We start from the raw sequence: 27500 nt of genomic DNA, 5'->3' as shown, positions 1-27500 counted from the left end.
GTTAATGGTGTAAAAGGGAGTGAGAAAATAAATAATTTCATTTACATCCTCCATCCTCCATTTACACAGTCTAGAACTGATACTGGTTCTTTAGATTTAGCTTGAAGGATGTGTAAAGGATGGAAACAGGCCAGACTTCTACACATTTTCAGCAGTTTTTATTCCCTTCACTCAAGAGTTGTTGTGGAATGATTATTTTTCTGTAACGTTAAACAGGTTTTCCTTAACTAACTATTTTTATGCATTAATTAACAATTAGAGACGACACGATACCCCTTTTTCTTTTCCGATACTGAAACCCTGTGTATTGACCAATATCAAATCCCATCCGATATTTTTTTCTTTAAAAACTACTAAGCTTTTAAATTATATAATTTTTAACTGAAAGCCTTTTAAAAAAAACAGAAAAATACATAGCTAAAAGACAACGTACACAAACCACATCATACAAGCGTAATTAAAAAAATTACAATCCCGTCTCTTTATATGTAAACATTTCCAGTTCCAAGAAAAAAATTTTTTTCCCAAGTCTAATTCCCATCTTTTCCATTTGTTACAGCACCGGATCAAATTCATTCTTTTTTTCTCTGATATCGGATCCAAAGTTTTTTGCTGGTATTGGACCAATATTGATCCTGGGTATCGGATCAGTTCCACACCTATTAACACTCCATGTACTTCAGCATTAATACACATTAATACACCATCAGTACCATTAACATTAACAACCTTGTTATTCACTGATGCTTTTTAAAATATTAAACCAAAATAAGTCAAACATGCGTCAGAGAGTAAAATAAATTCCATTACGCTCATCATTACAACATACTGTTAATCTTTAGCAAACACATTTAAGTAAAAAAAATCACTGCAACATTTACTCCTTACGGAAAAGAGTCCAGGAACATTTAGAAATACTGTGAATTAACTGATGCTTCTCGACTCAACACTCACAATGTGAGCTAACTTACCGTGTTACTTTGTTAATGTTATTTAAGGTGTATTAATGCTGAAGTACATGTTAACTAATGCAGTAAGTAAAGTTAGTTAACTGAATCTTTATACAAAACCTTTACGTAGTTATTATAAACACTTTAAAAGTTTTTATTTAGTGATGTGAGAATGTAAAAGGAGCTTCCAGCAATAAAATCCCATTGTACATTCATCAGCCCATAATCACACAAGTCTAGCCTGCAGAAATGTGGACTGCTCCCCCCTTCCTCTCCCACACACACACACACACACACACACACACACACACACACACACACACACACAGCACAGCCCCCATCTGAGGAGACAAAATGACTATTTAAAAATAACAGTGGTTGCATAAATTCAATTAGGGGGCTTTTGGTCACGGTGGAAGGCGAGCGCGGGGCAATTAAGCAGCCTGGGAGCGCCGAGCCAAGCCGACTGGTGGCAGGGAGCAGATGACGGGGGCAGCGGTGGGCGTCAGCGCCTTAATTGGCCGCAGCACATTAATCAAAAGTGAAAAGAAGCTTCCGTCGAGGACAGAGAGAGAGAGAGAGAGAGAGAGAGAGAGGGAGAGAGAGAGAGAGAGAGAGAAGGAGACAGAAATGAGGAAAGGAAATAGAGACTGACCCAGGAGATGCTGAAGCGATGAAGGCAAGGTGTGATAATTGTGTTCAATTAGGCGTCTGATTGGCACTGACAGAATCTGGGCACTGACAAGCGCAGCACAGATGAGAGCGATTAGCGACTGCTGGAACAAGCTGTCACTCCTCACAGCCCGCTAACGGCATGAAACTGAGCGCATATGGCTCCCTCTGACCGGCCAGCTCGCTAATATTCTCTACTACACTCATATTCTACACCACCAACACAGTGCTCATCACTATCTCTCTCTCTCTCTCTCTCTCACACACACACACACACACGGAGCAAAGCACTGAAATGTTTTTAACTTCACACCCAGGCTTTTCTTCATACGACCCCAACATACTGTTTTTAAATCGAAGGCACTGCAGGTGAAATGGGTCATTTTGAAAGACTATAGATATCACTAAATCATTTTCAGTCAAAATGATGGATTGTACCACTTTAGGTTGTTTCAGACTTCACACGTTTTTCAGATAGTCTTACAGGAAGCTGACGCTTCGCAAACGTGGAGGAAAAAGTGTAAAACTCACAAGGCTTGTGTGTGTGTGTGTGTGTGTGTGTGTGTATAAAAACGTACCACATGATGCACACAATGTAACCATAACAAAGCTTTTAGCAGTAGCTAGTATCAGCTAACTAACCAGCCTAGCTTGTTCTGAAGATTAGATTTTTTTAGACTTTTTTGCTCACAGTTTTCCTTTCCTAATAGACTGAAATGGGGCGGAGTTAGGGGCGTGTCTATAAAAAACTAACAGAAGAAATGTAAACACAGACAAGTGTCACCAGGCTGGACCAGAGTTTAACAAACGGCTTTTCTCAGCCACGTAACACACTGGTACTCATGCCATGGCTTAAACAATTTTTTTTCAAAAATCAACTATTGTACCTTTAACACACCTGTTTGTATTAACTGTTGCCTTCTGTTAAGGTATAAGGTCAAAGTGTGTGTGTCAGGGAGCAGACAGAGGCCGTAAAAAGGTCTGAGCAGAGCTTCGCTCTTTCTCTCTCTCAGGGCCGGCAGCAAGGCGGCGAAGTGCAAAGTGTGTAAAGTGAGGGACACGAGTTGGGAACGAGCCGGCTCCATCTCTAAACGCTGGCAGTATGTTCGGCGGAGAACCAGAGGTTAATGCGTCTTCTATTGGGGAGCAATTGCAGAGCGCATGGAGCGCAATCCTCTATTCTCCGCTAGTGATATGCTTGAGTGGCTGCGGGATGGATTCAGCCACCAGGAACAGAAGCACACACACACACACACCTCTCACTTCGCAGAAATTAAACGGCACATTTTATGATTCCGGATGAGTGCTTTCAGCATGGCTGTGGTGGAGCGAGAGAGCGAGAGAGAGAGAGAGAGAGAGAGAGAGAGAGAGAGAGAACGTAGCAAAGGAACCGAGGAAGAACCCGAGTGGTGGGGGTTTGTTTGCTGAAGACAGCAGGGGGGCGTCCCAGTGAAAAATGTCAGGTCAAATTATTCTTGACAGTGTTAATATCTGCACCTCATAGCCATAATCACATGTAAATAAATAGTGAAATAGCTCTCAGCTGGAGGCAGGGAGCAGAGGGAAGCTTCCAGATGAGCGCCCTGGCCGACACACACTTCCTAAACACACGATAGTGAGCGTGTTCAAGAACCGAGGGATACTCAAGCTGAAACAATAGAATCTGATCATTTTTATTTGCCCCATTATACAATATCTACACTCTCAGAAACAAAAGGTAGCAGACTGCACCTTTCCTTAGTGCTGGAATTTTACCATCAAGCGTGATCTTTGCATTGTTTGTACTTTTACTGTTTACCTGGGCAAGGAACATTAATTAGCTTTTAGAGTAGGAGTGTTACACAGTGCCACTCTATATGAAAAACCCAATCTCTGACATGGAGATTGGGTCGTTCCACTCAGAATTTTCAAGTCAGGAAGTCAGGAACTCCAAAATCCACCTTGCTTGAGTTCTCTGACATAAACACACCTAACATCACAACAGTATGGCGGCACACGGTCAACAGGAAACAGAATTCCCTTTGCATCATTTCCTACTTGATAAAACTTGATTTTACTTGATATGTATCTTTTCTGCAGTGAAAATGTGTTTTAAGAGTGCAGTAAGTTTAGATTTGATTTCAGCTCTAATATCCTAACATGATAAGACCACTGTAACAGAATATTTATGAGCAAACATGAACAACACAGCCGAATTACATTATACGTCATTTCTCTTCATGAACTGCTCAGAAATAATTCATGTAAATCTTATTAATATAGTTATCAAATTCAGTGACTAGGCATACAAATATGACTTTGCTCTGGGAATCCATGTTTTTGGATCACTTTTTGAACAGAACTCGGGGAACTTGGAGCTTTCCACGTTACGAGTACAGTGAATTGCAGCATTAAAACCTGAAGTAGGCGTGGTCTGGAAATCTGTATTCACATGGTGTGTGTGTTCTGGCTCTGACAGTTCCTCAACCTCAGCTACATCACTCCATTTCATAATCAGTATCAACTAAAGATGGGATTGTATTTTTAACATGCACAAAACAAACAACAAACTAGTAATTCTAGTCACCAGGACCAGAAGTTAATATGGGCGAATGAATGAACGCTAAAATAAATCCACAGGTTCATGTTAAATGAATGTTGTCTTTGTTTGTCCTGTGATCTTACTGCTTAAAAAAATACAACCCTATTTTTGGGAAGTTTTAAAGGTAAATCAGTTGTGATTAATGTTCAATTATGTGTATTAAAATACATTGTTAAATGTTTCCAGGTATAATATTAATATTAAAGGTAAAAGAAATGTCTGCTTTATGATACCAAGAGTGACAAGGAAAAGTACTTCTTTATTTCTGAGAGTGTCCCAAAGCCATTATAGCATCATAACACAATATCATCCTTCCCTGAAATCATTTTAAATCCTCATCAAGCCTCTTTCATTTGTGTAAGAACCGTTTTATGGACATCCAAAGACGTCCATATTAGGTATCCAAGACAGAATTTAATCTCAAAGGGGAAAAAAAAACTCTGAGGGTTTGGGGGATTTTGTCCAGTGGGGTGCCAATGAGTGTGAGAGAAAACGAGAGCGTGTGAGCGTGGTGTGTAAGCGAGTAAGAACCCGTCGCGGTATTAATCATGTCCACGCACCTGTCACACTGGCATGTGGAACTAACAGGAAGCACATTGGAGAAAGTGACGCTGTCCAAATGGCTGGAGCTACCAGCGCAGGTTCACCCATGTTTACTCGGGCAGACAGCGACCCCGTGACCTCGTGACCCACTGAACCTGTAGATCTGAGGACAAAGCCATGCCTGGACCCTGGACATGTCTAAACACCCTCACACACACACACACAAACCCACTTCCACCTGTCTGCAGAAAAAAAGCCTAATCTATAGATCTGTAGGCAATAATCGGTATGGTGATGTTCAAGAAATCTGCATTTCAGGGCCAGATTGAGACTCAATGCTGTAAATCCCAGCTGTAATAGCTCACTGTAACTGGCATTCAGGATGCACACAGTACACACACGCCCCACTTTCCTCTCATTCTTCATTTTCTATATATACACACACACACACACACACACACACACACACACACTATCTTCTAGGATTTGCCCAAATTTATATTGGCTGCTGGCTTCTGCAAGATAAATGTAAAAATCACATTCCCTTACATTCATCATTTATCAAGAGGCAGGAGGAAAAACTATCTCTCTCTCTCTCTCTCGATATATATATATATATATATATATATATATATATATATATATATATATATATATATATATATATAAGAAAGAGAAAGAGAGAGAGAGAGATACAGCCTTGCATTTAAATAGCATTTTATTGTCCCTCCGCAGCCTTTTATATCTGAGTTTGGGGAAAAGAGAGAGCAAGAAACAGAGGGAAACAGAGACAGACAGATATAGACAGAAACAAACAAAGAAACAAAGAGAAAGAGAGACAGAGAGAGACTGAGAGAGGGAGGGACAGAAAGAAACAAAAAGAGAAAGACAAGTAGAGACAGCGATAGAGACCAACAGAAACAGCATGGAAACTATGTGGGTAAATTTCATGTGATCATTAACATGTGAAGTTCATGAGTCTTTTCCATAAAAGTGTTTAAAGAACAGATATGAACACTAAGCTCACACAGGATCTCGAAGCTTTATAACGCTTTATACGAATTAAATCATAACATTTGCAAAACAGACAGTAGAGGTTTGCTAAAAGGTCAAAGTGGTACTAAATACTTTTTATAAAATTAATTTCATCATCTCCTGCCTTACTCTCTCATATTCAGCAATAACTGAGCTACTGTCTGTCAAATAGAGTGCAAGAAACACATCTGAGCTCTGAACCTGTGAACAACTTTAGTAGTTAGTCATGGGTGAAAAGGGGGAGAAAATATATTTTCTTCCTCTTTAGATACAAAAAGAAATCACCAGAACACCCGAACAGAGCCCCTGATGTTAAAAGTTTTCGCGCCTGTGGGTGATTTGGGAAAACCCGAGCATGTTTCTTGGCACACATCTTCTTTCTCAAGCCTCTTATGCGTCTTTTCCCATTACACAAAAAACATAAACAGTATCAGCTTTAATGTAGTTATTAAAATAAATACCCCTCTGTAAGTATACACACACACACACACAAACACACACACACACGGGAAGTGTGTACAGGGTGGTATAAATACAGATATGCGCTCATCTGCTTTGAGAGCACGCCAGCTGACACCGTGCCCAGTCTGCAGCTTATAATAATGCCCAAGTGTGTGTGTGTGTATGTGTGTGTGTGTGTGTGCACGCTCATTTATATGCAGGAGAAACAGAGGTCTTGTCAAAAGTCAGTGAGGAACATAGAAGATGGAAGCTGGAAGAAAGCGAGCTCATTAGATCTGTGTTCTCTTCTTTGGAGCTTCTGTAAATGCACAGGGCTGCAGTGTAGACGAGGAGAACGGTTCAGTCGGAGCGTCTCTCGTCCCTTATCTCAGTCAGACAGTTGTGGAGAGCTCGAGAGCGACGGCGGTGAGAGCGGGTAGAGCGGGCGGCGCGGGCACACACAGGCCCGGGGACAAGGATCAAAGCGAGGAGTGTGAGGAGAGTGTGCATCGAGGCTTCTTCACTTTTACTCCGCACCCTGCCTTACTCACATGTCCAGACATTCCTCTTACTTCTCTCATTTCTGAAATCCTCAAGGTGTTGATTAGGGGTGTAACAATCCTATGATTTTGACTGATGCACGAATTTAAAAGGCAACGACTGCAATGAATTAACGCAACAATCATGAATCGCATCGTATCGCATCGTATCGTATCGAATCACATCATATTGTTTTGTATCATTGTGAATTCTGTAGCATCATCAAATATCAAATCGTTGCCTTATGAATGAAAATAGCATCATAGCTTGTGGAAGCCTGAGGTTTACACTTCTAGTGTTGACTATCTACATGTGAAAGAAAAATGTTTCTATCATATTGTAAAGAAGCATAGTTAACTCACATGCTATTCCCTTTTTCATGACAAGTGACTGAAATCCACTTTTAATGACATTCGGTAATTTGGGACACATCTTTCACTTTCTTCCTCAAAACATTATTTATTCATAATATACTTATTCAAGGGATCAATCAATCAAATTTCCATAACAGGACATGATAAAATCTTATTCATGGATGAGATTTGAACTCTCTTTATGCTTGTTTTGTTACTGTAGTACATCTTATGTTTATATGCCTCATACATGTGGAATATGTGAGTCAGAATATATTCCTAACTCAAGAATTTTTTTGGTGTTCACTTCCTGTTTGATGTTGACCACTCCCCCTTTACAATGTCACAGGAATTAATTCATTATTTCTCGCAACCAAGAGCTTAGTAAGGATTAATTTTCACCTTTCAGGCCACTGCTAATTTATACCTTCCCAAATTTACCTGAATTCACACGGCCATGTACTCTGTCATTCATACTTACATTAGACTTACTTTAGCTTAATCTCTCTCTCTCTCTCTCTCTCTTTCATACCCACACACATGCACACACAGTATTTGTCTATCTATCCTTGTGAGGGCCTCTCACTATCAGAATTATTAATGTAGCTAATTAATGCTATGCTAAATGACATAAATCTAACCTTAACCTTAACCTCAGTAACTAAAAAGAAACCTTTCAGCTCTTTTAGGTGTTTTGTTTATCTCATAGGGACCATCCACATGTCCCCACAAAGTCAAAACTGTCAGATATTCCTATGTTTTTGGGGATATTTGGTCCTCAGCAAGATACACACACACACACACACACACACACACACACACACACACACACACACACACACACACACGCACATATAAATTTGCCTAATTAGTGCCATCAGTATGTTGTTTTCTCTTATCTCCCAGCAGTATCATACAATACAGAATAATCGATTTTAACAGTCCCTGAATGTGCAGTTTAAAAAAAAACTTTGAAAAAGACTTTGTGTGTATATGACTAAAGATTCCACAGGTTTGAGGTCGATTGATAAACTTCTGTGTATCTTCTCTAGATTACTATTATTAATCTACTATTTCTTTACATTACGTAAATCGATTGCTATTAAGGGACTTGAAACTTCCCTGTTAAACTACACACGGCCGCACAAGGAGAAATGTCCTCTACTGCAAAGAAGTAAAGTGAAAAAAAAAAAAAACGTTTTCCTTGTTATTTTTCTGACCCGTGCTTTCCCTATTGACCGGTGGCCATTTTCTCCTTCCCTTCTTCCAGCACCTGCTGTGCTCCAAAATGAAAAAGGGACCAAAAAAAATCAGTCCATACCTCTGGCCCGGTCAAGCACGGCTTAATGGATCTCATTTTGACATGGCAGCGCTCCGAGTTCAACCTCCTGACTTCCTACAAGCGGCGATGAGGACAACCGCCGGCCGCCGAGCAGCGATGAGTTTTCTGCCGGGCCGTAATGAGAAAATGTAGTGTGTCTGTGTGGGTTATGGGATTGTAAAGGTGACTGCGACAGCTGTCCTGAGATCAGCAGGGATCCATTACCACCAGCCACTCGGCCACCGCAACCCATTTGCCAGGAATGACAACATTTTGGTCAATTTTTACCAGCCATGTGCAGAAATGGCTTGTCTCCACCAAACAGATGTTCAATATAGCAGTGTTGTATATCTAGGAAAGGGAAGATGGTTTTTTTTCAGATTTTATCTTCAGAGAGAGAGAACTTGGGAAAGGAACCAGACTTAAAGATACATCTCCTACAGGTTAAAGGTTCTAGTTTCGGGAGAACACAAAGGGATGCTCCCACAGGGGGAAAAAACCTCTAAAATAAGAGCTCTCCATATTACTGGTGTAGTTTCTGTGAATAAAATGTCTGCTTCTGTCTCTCAGCCTCTTCTTCTGAGACAAAACACACCAGTAAATCTCACAGTAAAAATCTCAGCAAAGTCATGCACAAGATAATGACGTGTCCAAGTCCATTCAAATATACTACACGTGTACTTTTGTGTATTTAGAGAGACGTACAGCTTACTTTCGATATATATATATATATATATATTATCATGTCTGAGTATTACTCTGGGTGCTGAGTATTCTCCATTCCAGTTTAGTTGTAAATGTAGTAATACTGCCATGTAAAGTATCTGCATACGTTAAATACGCAAATATACATTTATTGTTCAAGCATTTACAATTTTATTTGGAGAAGAGATTTCAATTCCATGTAACTTAAATATCATTATTCACCTCACAGCTCTTTGGCCAGCACATTAAGTGTGGTCTTTCTTTCCGTTTTGAAAAATCTCACGACTCTTTTTTTGTCTCATGTTATTTCTCCTAAGGAATGTTCTTGTGCTAAATGAAGCACAAGTGAGAATCACTATTAAATCTCCTGTGATATGAAAGAAAAAGAAATTTCCCACTGGGAAAAGCTTTACAACAAACAGCCCTTTATTAGGAAACACTGCAGGAATGCCAGGCATCTCCTCGGCATCTTTAAGTTTTTGCCCAGATTGAGCTTTACTGTTGTGTGGAAGCTGAGAGATTCCTGGTGAAACGACGGATGTGGAGTTCAGCAGTAAGTGACTGCAGCAGATGCTGGAGTGCGGTAGGGATTCCTGCGTTCGGTCGGAGGTTTCGTGTGAAAATGCTGGCAGCCACAGCGCAGAGACTTTGAGCTGAGCCTGAACTCTGGCTCTGCTGTCAGGCCGGACATATATCTCCAGCCCAATGAGAGTCTGATGGCTCTACCACATGGCCGAGAGAGAAGGACAGAGAATGAGTGAGAGATTTAGCCCTTCACCCCTCCTCCTCACATGTCTCACCATTTTCCACGTTTAGGAATACACGATGGCGGAAAAGCTCATCTATGAACACTGCATTGGTTATATACCACAGCGCTGTAGAATTCTCAGATCTGATCTCACCTCATAAGATTTTGATTAATTGATAATTGATTTTTTTGCTCGTTCACAGGGACTTGTACAGTGGATGCTCCACATACTCCAAGTTTAATAAAAACAGATTTAAAAACTTGCTATTTAACAAATAAGGACGTATAATCATCGATACGGTGAGGTTTTCTGTAAGGAGACGTTTATTTAACATTTACGGAAGGAGTCTCCAGTGTCAGCGCTTTGCAACAGTCAGAGGTAAAACTGTAACTTTAAGTTTTCTGCCATTTTCTTTTTGCAGTTTCTCGGTAACATGCTACGTTCTTTTTTTTTTTTTTTTTTTTGTCTTGTTAACTTTAAGTGAGAGAAAAAAAGAGAGGCTGGTAAGGGAAAGACTTTATAGCTACTATAACCGAGAACAGGAAATAACTTGTTTCACAGACGTTCCACAGCATTAAATGTAACCATAAACGGATAAAAAGTACAATGTGACGGTCTTTAATAAATTAAAATTGTTATGATTGACAAATTGCTGTATTTTCCTATAACAGCATGACATAGAGTACTTTATCTCTTACCTAATTATAGCACACCAGAATTATGAACCACTTTACCATCGCACTGATTCAAGCCTTTCTATAAAATGTCTAATTGAATTTTTCCAACAGATTTTTTTTTTAATATCATACATTTTCAACAAAATGACAAAAAGGTAGCCTCTTCATAAAAAAAAAAAAATCAAAAATTAATTTCTAATTTCTTCTCAAGCCCAAAAGCTGCAGTCCTAATCCCCAGCATTAACCAGGAAACATTTATCATGTATTACTGAGAGGAATTCTGAGAAGCTGATTCTGTAGCTGGTATAAGGGAGGCACATTAATGGGTAAAAAAATCTGTGTGTGTGTGTGTGTGTGTGTGTGTGTGTGCTGTGGCATTTGCGCAGGTTGAGCAGGAGAGCATTAGCGCTTAAAACCTCTGTGCTGTGATTAACAATCACACACACGGCGAGGAGCCCGTGTTATCCTGCTGCAACGGAAAAGCTCTTTTTTTGTCATCAAATCCTTCATTCTTTCTTCTTAGGGAAAAAGAGAGAGAGCTAATACCACGAAATGTTCTCCAATCTGCTTTGAGAAAAGAAAAAAAAAAGAATGAGAGCGAGAAAAAACTCTCAATAAAACATGTGTGAACGAGGGGTAATTGTGGACAAATGCAGCATTGAAATTCATTTTCAACTCTTTACACACCATTTCAATCTTATTTTCTGCTTGTTAGCCACATCTTGTTGGTGAGGGTCAGCAAGACTGCCCGGTATTGATGGGTAATTGTGTATAATTCACTCTTCGCTCGTGTCAATACGCATAATTTTTCATCGCTCTCTCCGTCTACACACGCGTTCCATACAGTGCCAATGATCTACAGCTAGCCATATTCAGAAGGACACATTCGCCCACGCAGACACACAGCGACATGTCTACTGTACACATGCTAACAAACCCACGCAAAGCGGAAGGAGAAACCCGCTCTCGAAGGCTAATCTAATGACGCCTATTGACTGCAATTAGGACACTGAAGCTTCAAATCACATTCAGTAATTCTCTGCTCTATTAACTCCTCCTATAGAGACTGAAAGCGTGAAATATATCAACTTCATCTCCGACTGTTGCTTCAACTTCCTCTAAGACAACATCGACATTTCTAGGAACTGTAGCAGTTTAAGTAGGTTTTTATACTGCTCTAGTGCAGGCTAGGTGAGGAGTAAACACTTAGAGTCATGCTTTTACAGGAAAATAATCAATGATGCATATTGTTAAGAAGCAGAGTTACTTTTACCACTACAAAGTTGATCTTTTTTCTATAACAGCACATCCCCAAGTATATTTTAGTCCTCTTATACCACAGGAATTTACCAATAATTACATATCTGTATTCATTAAAGAACAATGTGTCATACTTTTTATCCTTTTATATATACATGTAATGTTAGTTCCTGCTCTCACTTATGTTATAGCAGCTATAAACAGTCATCCCCTCACCAGCCTCTCATGTCTCTCTCTCCTGAAGTAAAACATATGCAGCTTGTCATGTTACAAAGAAACCACAGAGTGTAAACTCCTCTTTGTTGGAAAACTTAAAGTTACAGCTTCACCGCTGACTGTTACAAAGCACTGACACTGGAGACTCCTTCCACAAATGTTAAATAAACGTCTCCATAAAGAAAACTTCACCACATCACCAATTATACTCGTTTTTAATCCGTTTTTGTGGAGCATTTTTAATGTGTTAGAATGAGCACATTAATATAAACCTGTGATTTGCAGCTGCACTACTGTCAGAGCTGCTATTATAGAAAATTAATCAACACCTTCTGACCAATCAGAGTCCAGAATCTAAGTGTGCTGTGATGTAATATTCAGGACCCTTTTGGTAAAACCCTTTGGCAAAACTGCAATGAAAAAAGGAAACTTTGTACTCAGGATTAATGAAAAATAAATTATTTAAAGGTGCAGTTTGTGATGTTTAAAAGTGTTTCTACACCTGTAATAAATATATTTTTAAAGATACCTTAGAAAAATTACAATTCCCAATATTGCCATGCAATGGATCTCACTAGTCACTTCATGATACTCTTCAGGATACTGTTTTCATTTTTCTGGCCCAGAAATCAGGTCCACCCCTCATTTCTTCCTATTTTCTTGAAAACAAATATAGTTTTGCACAATTGCAGTTCAAATCACAGACAGCGGAGAGCTGAAAATATTACACACTGCACCTTTATCACTACTCCAACACTGAGGAATGTGATTTAATTCCGTCTGACCTGTGGGGAGAGCCCGTTGCTGACCGGGTTCATGTGGTTGCTCGAAGCCGACGGGGTCATGAAGGTGTCCGAGTAGCTGGAGAAGGTGTGGCGATTGGACGAGAGGCCGTAGGCGGAGCTACTGTCGGCCGAGAGCCCGCCCTGGTGCATGGAGGAGGGTGGGAGAGGCTGAGGTCGATGCAATGTGCTACTGCCATCTACGATGCAAATGCATACCGTATTAGAATGATAAATTAAAGCCACTGGAATGAAGCGGCTCATCATCAAGACGCAGCATGTGATTGGTTCTTACCCTGGGAGAGGGTGGTGCTAGGATAGGTGGTCTCTGGAAGTTGATAGGTTGGCAGTGTTGGCATTCCAGTAGGAGGAAACCCTCCAGGTAACAGGTGGTTAAACGCTGCCAGCTGATTGGCTCCTGCTTGTTTGCGCCATCTGGCTCGTCGGTTACTAAACCACACCTGGGAAGAGAAAATAAACAAGAGGTTCGTTGAAGTACAGAACAAGGAAAATACAAGTAAAATGAGAAAATTGACTTATAATCCAGGTAATGTTTGGATAAGCAACTAACACGACTGAATGGCGAAAGTTATTTTTTTAACAAGCCATGTCATTTGTTTGCTAATCAGTCCAGAGAGGGTAAATTAAATTTTTTTTCAAAAATCCACGAAAGGCTGTGAAAACTTTTTCCATTTTCAATGAAAACGTCATCAGGAAGCAAATTCAGATAACTGCATGTGAAGTGACAGGATCTGCAGAAGCTACGATGTTTAAAAATGTTTCAAAAATGTTTAAAATACTGGAATCACTGAACTACCATTTTGACGCAGAATTTTTCAAGTGCTCGGTTCAATCTGCTGAAATACTTTGCTGCGCTCGTATCCATTTGACACAGTAAGAATGAATCCAAATGTTCATTCTATTCAGAATTAATAACCCAAAATATTTATTGCTCAGACATAAATGCACTCAGTGGGGATGATTGAGAGCGCGTCCCTGTGGGAAAGAGTGTTTTATCACACAGCGAGGTCCCTGTTGTTCTTGCTAAGTGGCTGAAGCTGTGTTCTGTATAAACAAGGCTCCCTGAGCTGCCATTTAGAGAGGCTGCATGATTACGAGGTCGGCGGTAGACCACACATTTCCACAACACAGACATCTTGATGGTTTAAACACTTTAAATGTGACCAGAATGATCGCTGCTATGAAAACATTCACGCAGAAGTCTTGAATTTCACAAAAATAAATAAATAAACAAGATGTGGAACCCAGCGAGGCTCCATCATCAACCAAATCCTCTTTCTTCTACGAAAACTATTGTCATCACACTACAAAATAAGCTCCCACAGAAGCGACTCTAGACGCTGGTCTTTAACCGACGGTAATTTACACATTGTAAAAAGGCTTCTGCTTCACCAAAACATGAATATAATTAGAGGACGTGAAAAGGCTCGGCCCGTACAGACGGCAACCTGTTCCATTTCACCAGGACAAGGCCGGGGCCCAGTGTGCACCAAAGGTTGAACGACATTGATCTATGCCTCGCACTGGCAATTCATCCGCGCTTAATACACTGTCAGCACAGTTCATCTACTGTTGTGTTTCAAATGGCCCAGTCCATTGTGAGGCAGGATGAAAGAGCGGGACAAAGAACTCTCAATACAGCGGACCGAACACTGGCCACAAAGAGGGGGCGTCCCTTTTTAAACAGGCCTTTAAGAGTTCCACTTTCATGGTATGCACACAAGGACACACTCTATTCGGAGGCGGTGGAACCGCAGACACACTCGACAAAACACACATGCACAGACACACACCCACACACCCACACTCACACACCCCTTTCTTGCCAGACTCCCACCCCCTTTTCCCAAAGTGGTATTTATATTGTCTGTGTGCAAAACTGTCAGGTCGCTAGCAGCTAGCATCTCATTCAAATCGGCTTCAATGGATCTTTAGCGTTTGATTCGACCAAAGATGACTCTTACCCATCTGTCAAGTGTTCGGTTCAAACCCTCTTTTTTTTCTTTAGTCTTTAGTCGCAGAAAGCGACGCCCACCCTTCCCCCACTTTCAGACTATAAAGCTTCTGAGGGGGCCCTTTAACTCGGGCTCGAGCCTTAATCCACGCCACTCCGGCAGGGAAAAAAGCAGCAAAAGTCGGCCTCATGTCATCGACTGGCTCCATTAAGGTGCGCTGGACCGGGTGGCTAGGCTTGAACTGATCTCCTACCGGGGTTGGATAAACAGGTCTCCTGGCCCCAGGGCACGGAAGCTGGGATGCACCACTTCCTTCCCTTAAATGACTCTGAAATAGTAGCAGTGCCACATGACCTATGACCCCGGGACCGTACTCTTGACCCTGTTGGTCTTTCAACTCCACAGCAATTGTCTGCCTTCTTCATCTAATACAGTGTGACGTCATGCTTCTGGGTCTGAATCTTAAACTTTGTAGGTGACCTAAAAAAGAAAATTGTGATTTGCAATTTCTTGGTATTTTCTTTTTTTTTTAACCTGGTATTTTAGGTTATTTTTCTGTTAAAATGCAGGATTTTATGCTCTAGATCCTGCACTCGATGTGGATGTGCTTCTAGAATCACAAGAAAATCCTGTGAGCGAAATTTGCCCTTTGAGTGCCATCACCGAGGTACATAATTTAACTCAAATCTCTGCAGCATGCTCTTCAATCGAGTTCAATTTGCCGAACTGTGAGGTTTGCGTGTCCCTTCAAAAATGCAAATGCTGGAAGACATGAGGAAATCACTAAAAGCCTCTAAACATGTCCGTGTGTGTGTAAGGATGCCGGCCCGGTCCAGGCCACACCAGCTGCATTTCTCAGCTGGATTTAAGGCTCTGCTCTGGAACCTGATCACAAAGTCACCTTGGACAGTCCCAGTTTTCCCTCCATCCCACAATCCAGCCTAATTCCTCCACAGAGACCCGTCTCATCCTTCATAAGCATTTCCTGTCTACTGAGACTGATGATCTGCTGCCTTATGAAGGACGACACATTCAGAGACTGTGAAAAGTATCCTGTATATGAGAACAGGTCACAGTGACGGTGACAGTGACAGTAAAAGCATCAGCCTCATCATTAACATCACCACTGTTAGGTCCAACCCATTTTGACAAAAATTTATGAGATGCATTTTTCAATCTTTTACCAAAGTTAAGTGTAAATAGTTTCATAGGCCAGATTTTCTACCAGATTTACAAAAGTTTTCAACATGTCTAAAATCTTTCCTCATACTTTCTTGCGTCTGTTGATAAACATCAATCAGCCATAAATTACCAAACTCATCCAATCTGCTGATTTGCATCTAGCCATGCCCACAAAAGAGCTGGAAATGGAAAAGTGGTGACTACATGTTGAAGGAGCTTGTTATGCATGGCATGCACTAAAGCTTCCAGTAATGCAGCTCAGCCACTGCGGCGCCTCGCCTACCAAAGACACACACTAAGGCTTCCTCCTTTTATAGGGTGCCAATTCTTTTGTTCTAACCGAACGGCTTGTCATATTTGTCTTAATTTATGGATTCTTTCAAGTTCCTAATATGAAATGACTGAGTTTTGCAAAAATAAATAGTCTGTATAAAAACAATCGCAGTAACTCATCACCAATTATAAAGTTTCAAGCCGATCAGTCGAGGTTCACGTTTGTGAATCTCCTTAAACAGATATGGAGCAAAACGTGGAATATTTTTACGAACATTTTTCCTCTCAATGACTTACGAATAAATTCATTTGAGAACCTCAGTGAAGTCTTGCCTGACATGAATAGAATAGGAAAGTATATCAGTTTGTTTGTGCTGTAAATTTTTTTTTTTTTTTGCTAAATTGAAATGTAACGTTTCTGCAGGTTAGCATCACAGAGCAAAGATCACTGTTAAAAGGTAGAGTGAGCATCACATGAAACTCTCTCTCTCTCTCTCTCTCTCTCTCTCTCTCTCTCCCAGCAGTGCTTCTGTCAAACACAACCCATTTGTTTTCTATATGTTGTGTCATTTTTTTCAGTACCTGGCTATGTGTACTACGTGTATAGTAATATAGTATGTGTTGCGTCATGTGATATATGTAGCCAATCAGCAATCAAAAGTGCTGCTAGCCCCAACCTCAAGAATCATTAGTTCCTCTTGGTGCCAATCTTCACCAGGTATGAGAAACCTTTCAGCTAGAATCTTTCTTTCTATTTCTAGTTTCTGGTGCCAAAATATCCACAGGTTTTGGGTTCCTGTTACAATGATTAAACACAAACTCTTAAACACACACACACACACACACTCACTGGCAGACTGGCACTATGCTAATTAATGTAGCTATGAGTGCGAAACGCAGGGAGGATGCAGAGGGATTAGTGTGATAAGTATCAGAGAATACAGAGCAACTGAAAGCAAGTCATTTAAATTTAATAATAAGAAACTGTTCGAACATTCACATGGATGCACTGCAACAAATTTGCTCCTCTGAAATCTGCACCAAATCCTATTTATTCTTTTATAGAACATAAGCTCAGACTCGGAGGAATGAGGGGCTTGCCTGTCGGGCTGGGTGGGATTTCTGTGCAAGAAACTTACTGTAATAAATCCTGGATGCATCTCAATACAGCTATTACATATAGCGGATCATGCTAATACTAGCGCGCTGTGCTGAATTTCCTTCCCAGTGTTAATGGTTCTACTACAAGCAATAAAATAAAGTCCTCTCTCGAGCTGCTAGTATAAAGACAGATGCTACCACGACTCCCAATTCTAACTTCTTGCCAAATGGATTTGTATGGTTCGTAACAGGGCAATGCTTACAGCTTATTAGATTCTACCTATAATAGCATCATGCGCTATGTTCATTAGTGCTGAAAAGAGAATCTGTGTGACAGAGCTAAGCAGCTAACTCAAGTGGAGTGGCTACGGCCGCTTAAAATGCATCAGCACAAATTAGATGAGAACACAGTTCACATTCAATGAAAGAAGGGCTGATTTACAGCTAGCAGAAACTTCTTCATCTTCTGATCCTTGCTTTTCGTCCTCGCTCGTCTGTCTTCCTTTACAAAGCACCCCACACTTTTACGTTTGACCCGGCTAACGTTTCAAAGCAAAAGCAACAAGCTTCTCTCTCTCTGTCTCTCTGTCTCTCTCTTTTCTGTCTCTCTGGGAAGCGACCTGGCCGTTAGATCTCCAGCTCAGCGACAGGGAGAGAACATGGTGCTCAGAGAGACCGGAGAGGCCGTCACGCCAGCATGGAACTGATATGGATCCGATCCCGCAATCTATCAACCGGGGTGATAAAACTGCAGCAGGGGTTTCTGATGAAGATAGATGGGGTGAGGATCCTCGTGGGAGGGGTCTGGAAGTGGATCTGACACTGGATATTCTGCTCCACAGTGAACACGTTGATATAGGGTTATCATAGATGTCAGATCTCATCGCTTTTAGTGTTTAAGCAGAGATGTTGAACAGCTCAGAGGTTGTGGGACATCAAGAACTCAGCTTTGCCTTGTTTGGAGGTTGTATTAGCATCTGTCTGCATGCTAGCAGCCCCACTACCAGTCGAAAACGACTTTATTTTTATTTTATTACAATTCTGCTTGTTGATTATTGTCATTAAATATATGTAGTGATACTACCATTACTACTGCTAATAATAATAATATAATGCTTAGGAAGATTTTCTCATCTACCCCATTAAGAATAATAAAATTATCTGTGTGTAGCTCACGCCAGGAAACACACTCACCATTCCACGGAAAAAGTCTCCCTATTAGGAGAATGTCACATTATTACAAAATTAAATCTCACTATTTCAAGAAAGCATCTCACAAACATTTGCAAACTATGTTAATACAGTCACATTTACTGTATGTACAGAAGAGTATTGCTGTTATGCAGGAAAAAAAATCCCCATCCATAATAACAAGATGCTTTTCTAATAAAAATGAGATACATATCACGTAATAACGAGATGCTGGTGTTTTTTTTTTTTTTTGCGTGGCAATAGTGAGATTTTTCTTGACGGAAATGAGGTTGGTCAATAGTGTTTAGACATGCTAAGAGGGGATTGCTTATAAATTACTGAACATCTCTCAATCTCAAGAGTAATATCATGAAACTAGGTCCACAAATCTGAACCGCTGTTGTTCAACATGTGCTTGAGAATAGTCGAGGAGGTGAACAGGAGGCACAGCTCTGATATGCAGTGAGCCTGGAGCAGATGATGGAGGGGTGGTGAGGACCCCTCTCCTGGCCTCTTTCTCACCCCACTGCCCTCAACTTCAGCCCCACTAAACTGACATCTGCTGGATGGGTCTCCACAGCTGTTGACGAGCAGGTCAGCAGCGCTGCCAAAGTCCTGTCCATTACCCAGCCTTCGAGAGCCAACTACATAACAAATGCCCCAAGTTTGTGCCCAGAACCAGACCAAGGAACTCATGAAATTCTCGTTCTTGTTGCCTTCCAGAAACTTGTATTAGAACATTATAGGAGTGGTTAATGGACCTGCCAAAGCATTCAGCAAAAAACCTTTGGATCAGGGTTGCCAGGGTCACGGTTTTCATGCCAAGTTGGGCCAGTTTTGAAAGAACCTTTCAGGCAGAAAAAGCAAATCCATGGGTAGTTCTTGTTTTGAAGCAAATAGTCGGAATTAAATCTAATCAATTTCCACAAACACATGCTACAGTAAACAGTGAGAAAGCGTGAATGTAGACATTGTATCTACAGTCTACAGAAGCATTTCTGTTGTAAGATGCAGTATTTTGAATAGACTGGGAGAAGAAAAAGTAGGATTATGCAGTGGATAATGTCCATGCGGTCCGAGGATAAAGAGGCGTATTGCAGATATGGCAAATCAGAAATGCGTGTTCACCATGGCGAACTTATTTCCCATGCAATGACTGAGAAAAATAAGAAAAATGTGTCTCCCTTTCCAGTAGCCACATTTGTTGGGTTTGCTTCAGATCTTTTTTTGCAGGAAAAGTAGTTGGGCTGGAAATTTTAGTGAGACCAGTCAACCCTGCTTGAGATTTTTCTGTAATTCAGTAAGGCTGGACTCACAGATCTTCCAGAAGCGGCTCTTTGGGTGGGTACACATCACTCATTCTTTATGATGTCACTCGAATAAAGCAGCTGAAATGAAGTCTCTGTGATGATTCTAACAGATAGTCAATTTGCGCAGATGGACTGAATCCAGTCCAGTGACAAACTACACATGACATGAGGAAGGGAAAAAAATATGGGATGTCCACAATAAACCCCATAGTCCACGCACAGGCTCTCCCCCCAGGCCACGGCTGAACAACACTCAAGACCTATGGCTATTATTTACTTTGGTTAACCATGGTCGCTTTCTCAGAGTGACCTTTTTAAGAAAATTGAGTTTGAAATGACCTTTGGAGATGTTCAAAGTGTTTCAAAATTAGATTAGGAGGAGAAAACTTCATTAACAAATTTTATCCCTCGACACGAATTCCTCAGCTCTTCACATGACATCTTTTAGTGTCATTATGCTCTGGATCCTACATGGAAGAAGAATGTTCTTTAGAGTCCTTTAAGCCCTGCACAATCTTTTCTTCATAATCTTGACTCGGCTCATTCGCATGGTTTGAATCCAGTACACCTCCACTTGCTATGTAAGGATTAAAACTTGACTATGTGCGCTGTTAAAGGAAAATAATCAACAGCACAATGCAGAAGACTGTAACCACCCCAAAGTTTACGTTAACAGCATGTCCTGAAGTGCTTTATTCCTCTTCCACCACAGCAATATTAAAGAACGATGTCATAATTTTTAACCTTTTATAGTTACATTTAATCTTGTGGAATGTCCATGAGACAAGTTCCTGTTTTTTTTTTGGTTTGTTCTGCTGCACTACTGTCAGAGCTGGTGTTATAGAACTACTACAGAATGCAGGAAAGCTGTGTTCATACAGTGCTCTATGTCATATGTCTTTCCGTTTTGTACCATAATTCACAAGAACAAAGTTGTCCATGTGAAATTTTTTTTAACAGTCATGCACATGCAATATTGTTTATTGCATCAGCACTTTGGTCAGATTATAACAGATGTACCGGATAAATCCACCGTCGATGTACCTCTGTCCCTGAGCTCATATTTGTCTAGAAGGACATCGTAAAGTGTCAAATAATATGAAAAACAAGCATAAGATAAGTCTCCCTGCGTCCTCCCACTAGTGCAGAAGCAACCATGTAGACATGGATCCTTCAGACATATGTGAAATCCGTTACTGTGCTTTTTCTAGAGGGATCGTGAGTGCAGGGAACGAGGGTCCACGAAGGGCAAAGAGAGCGAGGGATAAAGGGAAGAAAAAAGGCAGCCCAAGAACACCTCTTTTTTTCTTTATTTTTATAAGCCCTTGATTGATTAATGTTGTTGTGGGGGCACGGAGTCCCCAGAGATTAAGAGCGATCTCTGATACGTAGAGGGGTTTACAAGCTGCCCGCTGTCTTTTAAGTGCTAGGAGGAGATGGAAAGCCTAGAGGAGAGATGAGAAACTCATCAGGAATGTGTTTTGTCTCACTTTCTCTTCTTGTCTGTCCGTTTGCCCCCCACTCATCCTCTCAGAGACAACAGCTGCTGCTATAACTCTACTGTATTTGCTTTTCGCTCTTCCATAAAATCCACAGGGTGGCAAAAAGCTGTCAAAAACCATCTCAGAGGGTCAGTTGTATAATAATAAATGGGAGTGAGTCCCCTAGTGACTGCTCGGAGTTTTCCGACAGCGCTGGACATCTGACAAAGAAATTCCCAGTGGGTTAAAACATCTAGGCTCACATGGATAAATATATAACGCCTGTAAAAAATAAACAGAGCAAATAAACTAGCAAATATGTTGGTGAAGATCTCTGGGCTTGTTCAACAATTTTGAACTTTTTTCATAAAATGTAATTGTGACTAGAAAGAATTACTCATTGAATAAACTCTGGGCCAAATAAATGGACTAGGTCATGGCAATACACCAAACACAGCTTCTTAACAGCGCGTCTATCATTAAAGCTGAGTGGAAGAACATCAACAATGGTGTCTGCAGGTTCACCTCAAAGACATGCACATATGTTGCTTCAGTTTTTTATTTGTTTGTTCACTTTTAATTCATTACTAAATTAAAAATATTCAATGTCAAGCACTTTATGCAGATTGCTTACATTGCAAATGACCAAGAAACCACACCACATCCATAATATATAATCTGGGTTTTTTAAGGATTTATACAATGATCCTGTGTAGGTAAAATAGTGATAGCAAGACATCAACAATTTTAACTGAATGAGTCATTTATTTACACACCATGTAGTGACTATAAGTCTTTGTGGCAAAACTGTGTAAATATTTGCCTCTAGCATACAGTATACTCACATGAAAAAAATGTCACTAATTACTTCCCTCATCTCTCGAATTTACTTAATAAGGAAGCCAATTTTTCTCCTCCGTCATTCCGTTGAAGATCCTGAGATGATCTAATGGAAGAACCCTTAAAATTTCTATGGAAATCTCTACAACAGTGTTTCCCTATTAGAAAGTGTTCTAAGCAGAACTTTTTAGGAAGCTGAAGTTACCCTTAATTATCCAATTAGCCTTTAGAGAACCATTGAAGAGCCCTTTTTTGCTTCTTTTTTTCCCCCTAAACCTGACACCACCACCACCACCCCATCTTCAGAGGACAATAAGGACTTTGTAAGAAATATATATACTATATATAGTTCAATTTTGATAGCCTATTAAAACCATTCCTATGAGAGGGAGGACAAAAGTGAAGGAAAGAATAAAATAATCAAATACATTTATGTAGAGAGAGTAGGAGAATAGCAGAATACAAATGAAAACAGGGGAAAAATGTTTCAAAGAATGTAAAAAGAAGAGTGTAGGTCTTTTGTCTACTGCAATCTGAGAAAATTCAGTTAAACACAAACTCAGATATCTAATCTGTGTGTTTATATGTTTATGTTATGGATGTTACGGATTGTTATGAATTCAGCTGAGATCTGGAACCTGAGATCTGGAACTTGCTGTGTGAAACGTGTGTGTGTGTGTGTGTGTGTGTGTGTGTGTGTCTAACCTGTACGCGAGCCTCAGTGAGTTTGGTCCTCTGGGCCAGCTCCTCTCGGGTGTAGATGTCGGGGTAGTGTGTCCTCTCGAAGGCCTTCTCCAGCTCTTCCAGCTGCTCGGCGGTGAACGTGGTGCGACTGCGTCTCTGTTTCCTCTTCAGAGGCAGGTCTGGCTCCGACTCCACATCCGAACCCTCGTCTGTGCGGTGACCTGCAGTTTAACATTGTTTTATTAAACATATTAAAGCAGCTTCACTATCAGCATAAACCAGCCTGGTTTAAAAACAAATGCCAGAAATAATTCACTGTGTAAAATTTTTTTTGTCCTTCTCTGTTATGTTTTTATTTTTCTGCTATTTCCTTTTCTGTGCTTGAATGAGTAATGAAATAATTTATTGATCCTTTTTGTATGTTGTCTGTTAAGCAAATAATAAAACACTTCACGATGTGCTGTTACAGTAAAATAATCAACAGGGTGGTGTGATGAAGCGGACGTACTGTTACCAGATTATTTTCCAATAACAGTACATCCCGAAGTGTTTTATTCCTCTTACACCATAGCAATTTGCCAGCAATTACAAGAAGGACACATTGAACTTTTTATCCATTTGTAATTACATTTACTGTCTGTGAAAAAAAGTTAGTCCCTGTTCTCACTTACATTACAGCAGCTATAAACAGTCGTTCCCTCACCAGCCTCTCTTTTTTTTTCTCTCTCTTAAAGTGAATAAGACAAAAACACAACTTGTCATATTCTAAAGTGTAAAGCATATATATATCTTCTGTCCTGAAGTGCTGACACTGGAGACTCCTTCCATAAATGTTAAATAAACATCTCCTTACAGAAAACTTCACCACATCAAAGATTACACACTATTTTTTTTTTTTTTTTACGTGGGACGTCTGATGTACAAGTCGCTGTGAATGAGCTGTTACTATACAACAATAAAACGAGTACATTAATATAAACCTGTGATTTACAGCTGCACAGAATGAATCAACACCTTCTGACCAATCACAATCCAGAATTCAGCAGTGCTGCGATTGTGTTATGTGGTAATATTTTTGATATATATTTCACGAGGATGGAGAAATAGAATCTTTTATTAAATAAATCTTTAAGGGACATTCGTCTTTTTCCAAAAAGCAAACGAATAACTACCAAAGATAAACAGCCCTTTACCCATAGCAATTTATGCATGAATATGGACATGTATACAAAATGGAAACACAATGAACACAAAAAAATATCCTAAAAAAACTGGTGTAAAGCTGAGGGAGTGCAATCACAGCAGTATTAATGTTGTGTTATCTTCACACGGAGCCCAGGCTGCACTTCGTATGGGTTTTATTCATGTGTGGAGTCTTCAGAAGCATAATCCTGCCACTGAGCTCTGGAGGCCTGGGGACAGTGCTGGGAGGGTTATGGTAATCTACACAGGACACCTTGCCGTTCGGCGTCTCTCTCATTCTCTCCACAGCGGCCCGAGGCTAGCCGCTCAGAGGCAAGCGCTTCAAATAAGTACGTTTGATACTCTATTACTTCTGAGCCATTGAATTCCCCACTCTTTGTGGTTTGGAGCTGGGGTTCAAAACATATTACAACAAATTGTACATTTAGCCTCTTTTTTTGTGCTTTCGTCAAACAAGAGTACAGATGTTGCTTCCATTACAGCTCAAAGAGTGTATGTTTTTATCTGCCATGATAGTCCAAAATTGCATCATACTGCATTTATGTCTACATATTTACAGAGGTGGGTGAAACTTTATGACAGAAAAGGTTCACGCTGTTTTTTCTGACAAGTGGAAGAACATAGACAGACGTGTTGCTCCAGGTTCTGTGGTCTTGCATCATCGCTAAGCGAAAAAGAACTAAAAAAAAAAAAAACGAGGGAGAGGATTGAAAAAGAGAGATGGAGAGGACGTGAGCACCTTCCCCCGCAATACCATAGCTGCGACAGAAGAAGGCAAATCTCCTTTTGAGACAGTGTGTGTGTGTGTGTGTGCATGTGTCCTGCAAGGCTTCCAGCAGCCTGGACCACTTCATAGCAGCTTTCTCTTCTCTCACTTCAGCTCTCAGCTTCTCCCAATTCCCCAGCATCTGCCAGGAATACTAGTGCTGCATCACTGTGCCAATATTGTGTGTGTGTGTGTGTGTGTGTGTGTCTGTTTGTCTGTCTGTCCATCTGTGCATGTGCAAGCATGTTTTGGAAATGCACCAGAATTCACAACGAGACTGAGGGCAAAAAAAAACTGTTAATAAATAGAACAACCAAAAAACTGGCTGGGTCTCAATTCTGGCTCCGGAGTTTAATTAAACAAGGAATTATGGGATTATATGGAGACTATCATTACAGGCCACTTGAGGAGTCTTCCCCGAACGTCTTTTTTTTGTCTCCCCGATTCGAGGCTCGATGATTCTCAACGGATTACACGCGGCCGCAGGACATGAGTCCGCATTCATTAAATCAATTCTTGCGTCTTCCCATCTTTTAATAAAGATTGATTTTTCCAGCGCACTCCAGCAAAAATACCCTTGAACATACAAACTTGGATGTGTACATATCTGGGAATATCCCTTTGTTGGTTTTCATGAGGATGTGGCACAGAGATTTTTTTGCCTCTAAGGCACCATGACAACACTTGAGCTCACTGCAGTGGGCTATAGATCACTTTCCAAAGTCATCTCAGTGTCCTGTGGGGGGAGGAGGGGGTGGTTAGGAGCGATGGCTACGTGCTGCTGTGGTATTTCCACCCTTAGACGCCACTTGATTCTGCACCGCGATGGCGTTTTCTCAAACTCCCTAGACATGTCAGTTTTTTAGCATTTTTATACAGGGCTCTGTGTACACTACGTTCATTCGTTCAAGTTTGTTTCAAAATGAGAAAACAGATATGCAGACGAGATGCTCAAAACAGTTTGGGAGTTTTTGGCTTCAAAACAATAAAACTCCCGTATTCCTCTTTAGCCTGTTTTCCATCATTTCAGCTCTGTTTTCAGTGACCGATCCTGAATGATCTGGATGTGCATCAGTGATTACTAGTTAGACTACAGATCAGTGTTAGCGCCTGATGTTTTGCTAATATTGATAAAAATAGCAAGAATGTGATGGTAAAGGAGGACGACATGGAAGCTAAAAAAATCAGCAATTTAAGAATATTTTAATCACCCAAACTTTATTCCTTCATTTTCTTTATGTTGATCCCATTTTCACCATACATTGTATGAAAAGAGAATTCCAGAGTTATATATCTAAAACAGAGAAGTAGGCGTAGTGTGTAGTGTCGAATCGAGGACTTGTACTTCCAGCTCAACTCCATTCCCACTGAAATGTACTGCAGTGGCATTTTTTTCATATTTGGATCCATGAATATTTGATTTCAAGATTTGGTATGGTCAGTCAAGTAGAAACAATTTGGAATTGAGTCAATGTTTTAGTTTTTAAAAATAATTTGATGAAAAAATGAATTAATTTCCTCTTCTAGTGTGTGCCAAAACAAATGAACGCAATGTACACAGAATGTTTATTTTAAATTTAGACGGCTACAACATTGTCTATAATTTCAGAAAAATAGCCAAAATATTTACGTGTACCCAATGATTTAAAAAAAAGACCATGCAGACAGTCTAATGGTGACGTTTTCCTGGGCTTTGAGAAGTTCATATACACGCCCAGGACTGAAGGTCAACAGCCGCCTCCCTGACAAAGAGCAAAGGATTATGGTAATGAAACAGACGCTAGCGCTGATAGAGCAGAGAGAGAGAGAGAGAGAGAGAGAGAGAGAGAGAGAGAGAGAGAGAGGCATGATACGAACCCCATCTCTTTCCCAGTGAGATCCTCTGATTGGGATGATGGGTTTTATCATGGGGCAGAAGGCAGTGATAGCCTCCAATGGATTATGGGTAAAAACTATGAGGATGTCATACGAGATTTCAGGTTTAATCTGGATTCATACTATTTTTTAGTCTGAAGCATAGCAAGGGACATTTGGGTAAATTTGATAGTCCTTGTTTATTTACAGATGTAATAAAATGTCAGCTAATTATCACCTCCAATAAAAGTAAAATCCCGGCGGATGATGAGGTCAATGCGCAAACACTTCTCCCTGTTTTAAAACAATAAGGTACATCCCGATTAATCCCCCACATAATGACTGCGCTGTAATTCCATTTGAAGGTTGTGGGGATATTGATAAACGCCAACTCACTTATCAAGCAATTAAAGTCTAATTATGTTGCATTCAGTCAGTGCTACAGCCAGGATGATGTTTTCCTCCAGGGCCTATTGCGATCTTTAACTAAATATTGACGAGAGGCAAAATTTAATTTGGCATGAATCAGGTGCAAAACAGATGTTCAGGCGAGTTTTAGATTCACGCCTCATTCTAAAACAACTCCTCACGGAGCAATAAGAGGTGGAGAGAGATAAAGTTGTGCCAAAGACAAAGAACTGTTTTACTGAATTGAATATTCTCATTAATTAAGAGCAGGCTTCTCCTGCGGGAGCATTTAGACTGCTAATGATCCATGAATCATCTCAAATGATTCTATTCTGAGATTCATGAATCATTTAAAATGAATGAGTGAATCTATGAGAAAACATTGAATACAATCTTAGGTATGAAA

The 27500-nt window shown here is 40.4% G+C and overlaps 1 protein-coding gene across 2 annotated transcripts in view; it reads right to left on the bottom strand.

The window, feature by feature from the left end:
• The window catches only part of pax7a (paired box 7a), a 58479-nt gene that overhangs the window by 10522 nt on the left and 20457 nt on the right, over nt 1-27500 (bottom strand). For both annotated transcript variants that reach the window (XM_026932768.3, XM_026932769.3), the window contains exons 5-7: nt 22885-23084; nt 13121-13286; nt 12829-13025 (exon numbers count right to left, since the gene is read on the bottom strand). In XM_026932768.3, the coding sequence (XP_026788569.3) occupies nt 12829-13025; nt 13121-13286; nt 22885-23084 (563 nt within the window). The remainder of the gene's footprint in view (nt 1-12828; nt 13026-13120; nt 13287-22884; nt 23085-27500) is intronic.

This window comes from Pangasianodon hypophthalmus, chromosome 20, assembly GCF_027358585.1.
Source record: "Pangasianodon hypophthalmus isolate fPanHyp1 chromosome 20, fPanHyp1.pri, whole genome shotgun sequence".
NCBI lineage: Eukaryota > Metazoa > Chordata > Actinopteri > Siluriformes > Pangasiidae > Pangasianodon > Pangasianodon hypophthalmus.
This window is presented reverse-complemented; position numbering and strand designations above follow the sequence as displayed.